The 10,292-nt window shown below is 37.8% G+C and overlaps 1 protein-coding gene across 1 annotated transcript; it reads right to left on the bottom strand.

Moving 5' to 3' along the window:
- Positions 1–1,486: 1,486 nt before the first annotated feature.
- Positions 1,487–5,607, bottom strand: LOC132611867 (uncharacterized). The gene is made up of 6 exons (XM_060326232.1): positions 5,382–5,607; positions 3,860–5,316; positions 3,009–3,772; positions 2,484–2,819; positions 1,871–2,154; positions 1,487–1,731 (listed from the first exon to the last, which is right to left on the bottom strand). The coding sequence occupies exons 1-6, from the start codon at positions 5,605–5,607 to the stop codon at positions 1,487–1,489; spliced, it is 3,312 nt and encodes a 1,103-aa protein (XP_060182215.1).
- Between the last annotated feature and the right edge of the window lie 4,685 nt (positions 5,608–10,292).

The following is a 10,292-nucleotide window of genomic DNA, read 5'->3' as shown; positions in this document are numbered from 1 at the left end:
CTTATGAATGGAATTACCCCAAAGTTCATATCAATTATCACTTAAGTCTAAGACATGCCAAAAGAAAGAAGGGACAACTTCACATACCTGTTAGCGACTATTCGTAAACCCGTTCGCCTCGTCGCTCTTTTAGCCCATTTAAATACAAGAGTAACGTTATCGTTAGTAACTATACTTTCTAGTTCATAAATCCATAGGCCGTCGCTCATATAACTTATTCTTTAACTTATACTTCTCGTTTAGGGTTTTTCATTATTTAAGGACTTAACGAAAATCGGGCAGCATTTCCCCTATATATTCGCCTAGCCCGAATTTCCAATTATTCTCCTATCAACACAGAAATACCAACAACAACGATATACATACGAAATTCTCACAATTCAGCCCATAACAATTCTAACAACCCAAACTTCTCCAAATCCATTTAAACCCACCATTTCCCATTACATCAATTTTATGCATTTTCTTACTTCCAATTTCGTCCAATCCAATTTTAATGACTCCATTACAACACTATTAACACAATTACACCATAAAACAAGAAAATCTTACCTTAACTTTCTCGGAGGAATTTCTACTCTTAACTGATCCAATTTCGCAATTTCTTCTTCCTCGATTCAATATCCAATGTTGCTATCACCTCCTTGAACTTGTAAATAACCTTGGAATTAAATCAAAGCCATAATTTTTTTTTTTAAAACAGCCATGGCTGGCCGTGAACAGTAGCAGCCATGGCTGCTCCTTCTCTTTTTTTTCTTAACTTTGATTCTTTATAAAATTAAATCTATTGTTGAATTGTTCATTCCCAATTGTTTATATATGGTATTTCTTGTGTTGACACGTCCCCCTCCCCATCTTAATGACTCATCAAAATTAATTTGCTGATTTGTTTGTTTCTTTTTTTTTAATTAAAACGGGTGGGGCCCACAATTTAAAATTTAAATTAATTAATTAATTAATCCCTAATCGCTACTTAATAATTTAATCATAATTAATTAGTTCCTAATGTCCAATAATATTTCCACACCAAATAAAATTTATAAATAATTCATGTTCTAATTTAAGATTGAAATTTAAAGGTTTCTATCTCGTGTCCGAAATGACTCCGCGTTTAACTTGAGTCGACTTGCTTGCGAATAATTTGACGTATAAATATATGGGGTATAACATCTAATCCATTTAATAAATTTAATAAGATAATCATAGTAGGAGTAGTTTATATAACTACACCATAACACATCGAACAAGTTTCAAATGTCGTCAAGTTCACATTCAGGAAGTGCGAAGTAAAATATACCCTTACTATCAATATACGGTCAATAAAAAATTCAAGACCTACTTAAAAACAAAATTGGGGTGTTACAACTCTCCCCCCCCCCCCCCCCCCCCCTTTAAGAAATTTCGTCCCGAAATTTACCTTATACTAGCCTCAAAATAACATATCCTCTTCTCGCTCCCAGGTAGAGTCTTTGCCCGAATGGTTTCTTCAAAGGACTTTTACTAATGGGATTTTCTTGTTTCTAAGCTCTTTTGTCTCATGCGCCAAGATTTGGATAGGTTCCTCTTCATATGTCATGTTAGGGCTGACCTCAATGGATTCAACCGGAAGAACATGAGATGGATCTGAGCGATATCTTCTAAGCATAGAAACATGGAAGATATTGTGGATCTTATCTAACTCCGGTGGAAGAGCTAGTTTATAGGCAACTGGACCAACTCTCTCAAGTACTTCTGTCACCAACTTTACTTCAACAAAGAGGAGTTCTACACTTTCTCCCATATAATGCTTCGTAGGAAGGCATGCCAATACTTGATTGGTAGCTATTATTGTAAGCGAACTCTATCAAGGCTAGGTGTCTGCCCCAACTACCCTCAAATTCCATAATGCAAGCTCGAAGCATATCTTTCAAGATTTGAATCACCCTCTCGAACTGGCCGTCTGTCTGGGGATGGAAAGAAGTACTAAATTTAAACCTAGGGTCCAAAGCTTCTTGCAAGCTAGTCCAGACTCTGGATGTAAACCTTGGGTCTCGGTCAGATACAATAGAAACAGGAACACCATGTAGCCTCACAATCTCATTGACGTACAATTCTGCTAAAGGTTCAAGTGGGTAGTCCATTCTGATGGCCAAGAAATGAGCACTTTTGGTTAGCCTATCAAGTATAACCCAAATTGCATCATGATTTATTTTAAGTGCGTGGAAGCCCAGAAACAAAGTCCATAGTTATTCTTTCCCATTTCCACTCAGGTATCGACAAGGGGTTGTAACAAACCAATTGGGACTTGATGCCCGACCTTTATCTGTTGACAAACTAAGCATCTAGAAATAAATTCCGCAATGTCCTTCTTCATACCATTCCACCAGTAGTGTTCTTTGATGGTTTGGTACATTTTAGTACCTCCAGGATGCATTGCATATGGTGAAGTATGTGCTTCATTCAAAATTTCTTTCCTCAAGTTGTCATCTTTAGGAACACATAACCTATTTTGATAAAGTAGAACACCATCCTCCCTTAATTTAAAATCAAGCTTTCCCCCAGTTTGAACTTCTTTGATCAATTTCACAAGCTTCTCATCTAACTTCTGTGCTTCTTTCACCTTTTCAAGTAGAACTGGCTTGACTTGCAAACTAGCAACAATAGAGCCATCAGAATTAAATGCAAGACAAGCATTCATAGCTCTTAATTTAAGAAACAAAGGCAAATGACTTAGAGATAAACTAGCAAAGGCTTTGCGACTTAGAGCATCTGCCACCATATTGGCTTTACTTGGATGATAATCAATCGTGTAGTCATAATATTTAATGAGTTCAAGCCATCTACATTGTCTCAAATTCAACTCTTTCTGTGTACCCAAGTACTTCAAACTCTTGTGATCAGTAAATATGTGACACTTTTCGCCATATAAGTAATACCTCCAAATTTTCAAAGCAAACACTATGGCAGCGAGCTCAAGGTCATGAGTAGGATAGTTCAATTCATGTGGTTTCAATATTCGAGAGGCATACGCAACCACTTTCCCTTCCTGCATCAGGACATAACCCAAGCAATGATGAGAAGCATCACTATATATCACACACTCTTTCCCTTCAGTTGGTAGAGTAAGTATAGGAGCTTGTGTCAATAAGGATTTGAGCTTTTCAAAGCTCTCTTGGCATTTTTCATCCCATACGAACTTGAAATCCTTCCTCAAGAGTTTAGTCAAAGGAGATTCTATAATGGAGAAGCCTTTGACAAACCTTCTATAGTATCCCGCTAAGCCCAAGAAACTTCTTACTTCAGTTGGACTTTTAGGTTGTTTCCATTCAACAATAGCTTGAATCTTACTAGGATCCACCTTCACACCTTCAGCTGACACAATATGTCCCAGAAAATCCACTTCACCAAGCCAAAATTCACATCTGGAAAGCTTAGCATAAAGCTTTTTGTCTTGCAAAATAATTCGAAGGTGCTTTTTATGATCTTCACTATTCTTGGAATATATTAAAATATCATCTATAAAGACCACTAAAAATTGATAAAGATAAGGCTTAAACACGCGATTCATCAGATCCATGAATGCCGCAGGAGCATTCGTCAACCCGAATGGCATCACCAAGAATTCATAATGACCATATCGAGTCCTAAAGGCAATTTTAGGGACATCTTGTTCACTTACCCGCAGTTGGTAATACCCAGACCTCAAGTCAATTTTTGAGAACAACCTAGCACCCTTTAGCTGGTCAAATAGATCATCAATCCTAGGCAGTGGATATCTATTCCTAATTGTTACCTTGTTCAGTTGCCGGTAATCAATACAAAGCCTAAGAGTTCCATCTTTCTTTTTCACAAATAAAATAAGAGCTCCCCAGGGAGAAACACTTGGGCAGATAAAACCTTTCTCAAGAAGTTCTTGCAATTGAATTTTCAACTTCTTCAATTCTACTGGAGCCATTCGATAAGGAGTTATAGAAATAGGAGTAGTTCCAGGAATAACCACTATAGGAAATTCAACTTCCCTTTCCAGGGGTAATCCAGGAAGCTTTTTAGGGAAAACATCAGGAAATTCACATACCACTGGTTTATTCTTAAGGCTTGGACTTTCCAAGTGTGTATCAAATATATGAGCAATATAAGCTCCAAAACCCTGACTAACCATCTTTCTTGCCATTACCGCGGAGATAATATTAGATGTCAATGATCTTTCACCTTGAACAATGATGTGTGAAAATGAAGGAGCTCTAAAGGTCACATGCTTCGACCTACAATCAACTACCACATGGTATCTATGAAGCCAATCCATACCGATGATGACATCATAGTGTTGGAAAGGCATTTCAATCAAATCAGCAGGGAAGACTAGATTTTGAATCACCAAGGGACAACCTCGATAGATTTTATTACAAATAACCTGTTGACCCAAAGGACTTTGGACAAGCACACCACAATCAAGTCTCACAGATTTCACATTTTTAGGAAAAACCAATGATGAGCAAACATAGGAATGTGTAGAACCAACATCAAATAATGTAACAACACATAAGCCAAATAAGTGAAATTTAGCAACAACCACGTCTGCTCCATCTTGGTCATCCCTCTGTCTCATAGCATAAGCTCGTGTTGTAGCTCTTGACTCACTAGCTTGATTGGCTCCACCTGCATCTGTTGCTTGTGTGTTTCTAGATCTTGCACCTCTATTCCCTTGAGAAGGAGTGGTAATAGGTTTTTGAGCTGAGCCTTCCGTACGTGGAGAAGAAGTAGGGTTAGGATTAGGACAATCCTTCACTTTATGATCGAATCTCCCACAATTAAAACAAGCACCAGAAGCTCTCCTACAAGTACCAAAGTGATTCTTTCCACATTGTGCACAAGTGGGTATACGAGTCTTGCCTTGGCCATAGCTTGGAGTGCTAGCAGTAGAGAAATTTGATCTATTTTGCTTATGCCGGGCTGACTTGTGAACAGTATTAGCTTTGGAATTGTCAAACCTTCCCCTTTTAGATGGACCTCCTGAATCTGCATCAGCCTTTCTGAACTTTTTTTCATTTCTACTAGCTTGTTCCATGTGGATACTTTCCCAAGTAAGAGTAGATGAAAGTAATTTACAAAAGTTTTCATGTTGTAGGACCGCCACAAATTTTCTGACGGAATCATTCAAACCGTCTTCGAATCGCCTGCACTTATCTTTTTCGTTATTAATAATACCACCAGCATAATGAGAAAGCCTGAGAAACTTCTGCTGATATTCAGCAATAGACATACCCCATTGCTCTAAATTCAAGAACTCCTTTTTCTTTCCATCATGATAAGCAGGTGGGACATACTTCATATGAAATTCTTTCACAAAATCATTCCATGTAAGAACAGGAGGTTTTTCCTTGGCATTCGGTACACTTACCCACCAGTCATAAGCATTTTTTGTAACAATGAGACATCATACTTAAATTTGGCAGCGTCTGAACACTCTAATTGCTCAAATACTCTTTCCATCTGTTCCAACCACTGCTCAGCATCCGTGGGATCAACAGTGCCTTCAAACTCAACTCCACCCATTTTTCTCATTTTCTCAAAGTTCATTTCATTAGGGTCGGGCATTCTTCTAGCCATGTGACGAAAGAAATCATCCATTTGTTGAAAATGAGGATCAACAGCAGGAGTACTATGACTCACTTGAGGGTGTGGCAAACTCTTGTACCGTGATTATTTCCCACTTCAGATCCACTAGTACGAGGAGGATTAGAATAAGAAAAATGTTCTCCAACCCCTTCTTGTAAGTGAGGTTGGGTATTGGAGTTATTTAAAACCTCACGAGCGGCTTCCATAGGTCTATTAGAAGAAGAAGAGGCCATGACTTAATTCCTACATAAGGGAAGATCACATTGCATTAGGGACATGTACATGATGCATATGCGCAATACACTCAACAAAACATGTAAAAAAAAGGAATATGTATACCAACAAGACACAACAAAACTCCTAGAATCACAAACGAAGGCTCTGATACCAAAACTTGTAGCATCCCCTTTGGAAGGATACAACTTACGAAACAAAAGATAATTTCGCACTTACAACGTTTAGAAGAAATTTATGCCAAAAGATATTCAAAAAAATATTTAATAGCGGAAATAGTCCCATGCGAAAAAGGGTTGTAAGAGCGCCATTTTTTTTTCATTGTACCCTCCGAAAAATCTCTTAGATGAAATACAATATCAGAGTATCAATTTAAAACGGTAATTCCCTTCTCAAATAGTCAACGCATTTAAGAAACTTCGTTTTGAAATTATATTTTCAAATCAACACCATTGCGGGTCCATAAGATACATAAAACTCAAACTTGCGATTATCACAGAAACTAGTTTCTTCCTTTGTACATAATTACAAGGCAAAAGGTAAACCCAGTACATGGCAGGACTTGGGTTGGAAGCACACCCTAAAAAAGCAAAAAAAGTCACCAAGTTCAAGTTACAAGCATATGGTCTTGTGTCCAACAAGCCTCCAAAATTTCATACATAAGTGCCACACATGGATCAAGTACAAGTCCCCAAAATTTTACAAGACCTAGATGCATATGAAAATGTGATCTTCACTAAGGCTCCCAAAAAGTCTACTCCAAATGGCCATCTTCACATCTCTTCCCGTACATTACCTACGATAAAAAACAACTATGGCTAAGTATAAAGCTTAGTGGTGTATAAGCTTTGGGCTTGGAGCCATTAGATTCTCCAATTCCCTTGTCCGTCGTAGGTAGCTCAATATGATAACAATAATCAAGTAAACAAGTATATCAAAGTATCAAATACCAACCTTGAAGAGTTTCAAAATATCGATATCAATATTCGAAGGCTCAAGTATCAAGAATGCTTATAATTCAATTCAAGAGAGTTTGTCAAATAACCAATTTCGCCCAATATGTACATCATGCCATCACACCAAGCACAATCAATATCAAGATGGACCGAAGCCCCAAATCAAGAAGGGTCGTCACCCAATAGTCAAGAGAATCAAGAGCCATGTTGAAAGTGGCTTTCCACTCGTACTCGAAAATGGATGAAAATCCATCATCAAGACGAAATGTAAATCCAAAGTCATGATGGGAAAGATCCGAATCGAGAGGAAGGACGATATTTATGACAAAGTCACCGCAACAAGAATGACAAAGTCCAAACAAGAATGTAAAATGGTCAAGCAATTCGTACAAGCGGGCGATTTAGCGAAAGTTTTGTAATAATTAAGATAATAACCATACAATGATATAAGATGAAGAGTAAGGAAACAACCCATCAAGATACTTCCAAACTTCCAAAAAATAAAGATATTCCAAGTTCAGGTTTATATACAAACCTTGGCGTTTTACCACACAACAAGTTCTACCAAAACTCGTGGAGTTCAAATTGTCTACGCCATAGACCAACAAAAGTCCACTTAGTCAAACAATTCCTCTTAGATTGTACAAGAGCATATATACCTTATAGTAGAAGAACCTCACTTTATTCAACTCTTTCCAAGATCAAGTTCATCACCACCTTGAAGAGAAACAAAAACAATTACCTTCCATGGATTATCCTTGGGGTTTTGATGTTGATCTTCTCTCTTGATTATATGGAAAGGTTATAGAAGATTATGGAAGATTATGGAAGGTTATGGAGGATTATGGAAGGTTATGGGAGATTATGGGCGGTTATAGAAGATTATGGAATGTTGCTCCCAAACGCACACGCAAGTATACGTGGTCGTACAAGTAATATAGACTGTTAAGTCCAGATATCGATCCCACAGAGACTTAGATTCTACTGTTAAACTAATTCAAATTCGAATGAAACTATTCAAGAAAGTGAAAACCAAGATTGTTTGTTGTACTAAACTAAAACTTGAAAAGTAAACAATTTATGATGGGTGTTTTTATGACTGGGACTATGTTGACAAGGACTGTAAGAATTATTAGATGAGAGAAAGATCTAGGGTTATGGCTTTCGACAATCCAGTTGATCTTCAGATAATTCCACCTATTTTATTTCCTGGGTTACTAGTTAACGGGTTAATTATGCTTTATGATATTCTCTCGAACTACTCACAAGCTTGTAGATGTTACCATAACGCCTATATCTCTATGGTCATCAGAGGTAACAACAACACGTTTATTTCTCCGTTTTCAACTAAGTAGGGCTAAAGGGTATATCTCTATCCTCATTAGCGAAATGATTAAATCGAACAAACTCTATTTATTCTTATTACGTACGTGAATTCCCTTTCTCAAGTTCAATTCACGCACCACAGATAGTGTCTAACTATTGGCCAGATAATCAAACAATTAAACCAAGAATAAATAAGCAACCCACAATATGGAAAATCAATAGATAATAATCGTCATCAAATCAACTTTCAAGTCTTTCGCCACAACCCTAGAACTAGGAGATTTAGCTACTCATGGTTCGATCATAGATAATAGAAGCCATGAATAAACTAGGGTTGAAAAAGATGAAAAATAAAATAACCTAGAGAGAGAAAAAGGAGAACGGTGGCTTACAAATCCTTTAATAATCCCAGAATACCGTTCTCAGCTATAAAAACGTCTATATATAGGCTAGGGTAAAAATAATAAATAAGGAATCCAAACCCTAGTCTAATCGGGAAAACATCCGCAGAGTCCCGCTTTCCTTCCGCATCGCGGACGGATCGCGCAATGATCTGCAGCTTCTCGCCTTTTGCCCGCGATGCGGATCGATCGGCCAACCTGATGTCTGAGTTTGGTTCTTCTGCTTTCTTCACGCGATGCGGATCGATAGCCTGAAGTTCTGAAGCTTCTCGCGATCCTTCCGCGATACGGAAGGAAAGCGAGGTCCCTTCAGTGGTTAACTCTTCTTTTTTTCTTCTTTGTTCGTCCTTTGCGGTCATCAACTCGTCACCTCAGCCAACCGACGTATGCTACGAATTCCAATCACTTCAAGCGCATTTTCCATCATTTGTCGTCATCGTACCTATACACATGAAAATGTAACGACATAAGTTCGAATACGACGGTTACGTCATGAATTAAGCGATAAAAGTCATAAGAAGAAGTTGTAATACGACACAAAACATGATATTTGTGCCAAATATCACCACCCCCCACTTAGACTTTGCTCGCCCTCGAGCAAACACAAACCAACATCAGACTATATTTCTAGCTCACTCATTCAAACAGGTCTGCAACGGGGTTCGGCTAGTATGGCTAACTCTTGAAGCGAGATTTTTCAAAAACAAACCAGCGACCCAGATTGCGAAAGCCATGCCAAAGGTTTTAAAAGCCTCAGTTTCAGCAACAAGTACTTCTTTTCAAAGAAGACATTTCAAATTTCAAAACAGTTGACTCAACGACACCACTTTAACGCATATAGGTCACCTTATGATCAAGAAATCAACACTTCACCACTCTATTGCTAATTATGTGCCCTCACCACAATAAAATAGTCCATATCTCATCAAGAATCATATGTTTAACTCAATGGACCTGAAATCAATAAATTCACTCACTCTCACAAAGAACGTCACATGTAATGTACGACATACCATATGCTTGCCCGTAGTGTAACCACTCTACTAATACAAGTCAGACGAGCCTAGAATCAAGTAGGACTTCGAGGGTTATAATGTAGGCTACGGGACGGGTAGGAATTATTTAGATAATAGTGACTAACCTCCCTAAGCACTTTAATACTTATACATTCGTCATTCTTGCACTATTTCTTTATTAGCCCTTATTCAACACAACCTAACCTTTAAATTTCTCCCAATTCACCCCATTTTCTTTGTTTAAGCATCACTCTTTTTAAAATCACACAAGTTAGAAGGAAAACCTTTTCGCTACACTTTTTTTTTTCAACTAACACGTGAATTAGTTCTGTTCATTCGGTGCTCCCATTGTCTTCCTAGATTACAATTAACAACCATTTTCTCTCTTTTCGCCTCCCAACTCCCATTATGCATGTAATTTGATTAAAGTGCTTCTGGAGTGTTTTGGATCAAATATTGAGTGCTATAGAACAAAGGGGTAAGGCTAATTAACTGCTATCAAAGAAAAGGCTAAAGGCTCAAAGGGGTTAATTAGGGTGTTATTTGCACGCTGGTAGGATAACTTTCTAGGCTTTTTAGTGACTAATCAAAGAAACGCCTCTATCACCTTCTAGGCTCAACCAAAATTCATTTCGCTTTGTGAACACACAGGGCAAGTTCTAGATGTCAATACCAAACATGGATTCAAAAATGAAACCTTACTCACACATGGCACATAATCAACGCAAGAGGGATCCGGTTGTCCCTCGAAACAATCAAACACA

This window comes from Lycium barbarum, chromosome 1 (assembly GCF_019175385.1).
Source record: "Lycium barbarum isolate Lr01 chromosome 1, ASM1917538v2, whole genome shotgun sequence".
NCBI classification, from domain to species: Eukaryota; Viridiplantae; Streptophyta; class Magnoliopsida; order Solanales; family Solanaceae; genus Lycium; species Lycium barbarum.
This window is presented reverse-complemented; position numbering and strand designations above follow the sequence as displayed.

Bases quoted from the DNA above. Each gene is read 5' to 3' on its own strand.
- LOC132611867 (XM_060326232.1), bottom strand. From the start codon at position 5,607: ATGGATGATTTCTTTCGTCACATGGCTAGAAGAATGCCCGACCCTAAT. The intron at 5,317-5,381 runs GTGGGTAAGTGT...ATTTTGTGAAAG, and splicing joins ACAAAAAATGCTTATGACTG to AATTTCATATGAAGTATGTC. The intron at 3,773-3,859 runs GTTTCTCCCTGG...CAACTGAACAAG, and splicing joins AAGGTTTTATCTGCCCAAGT to GTAACAATTAGGAATAGATA.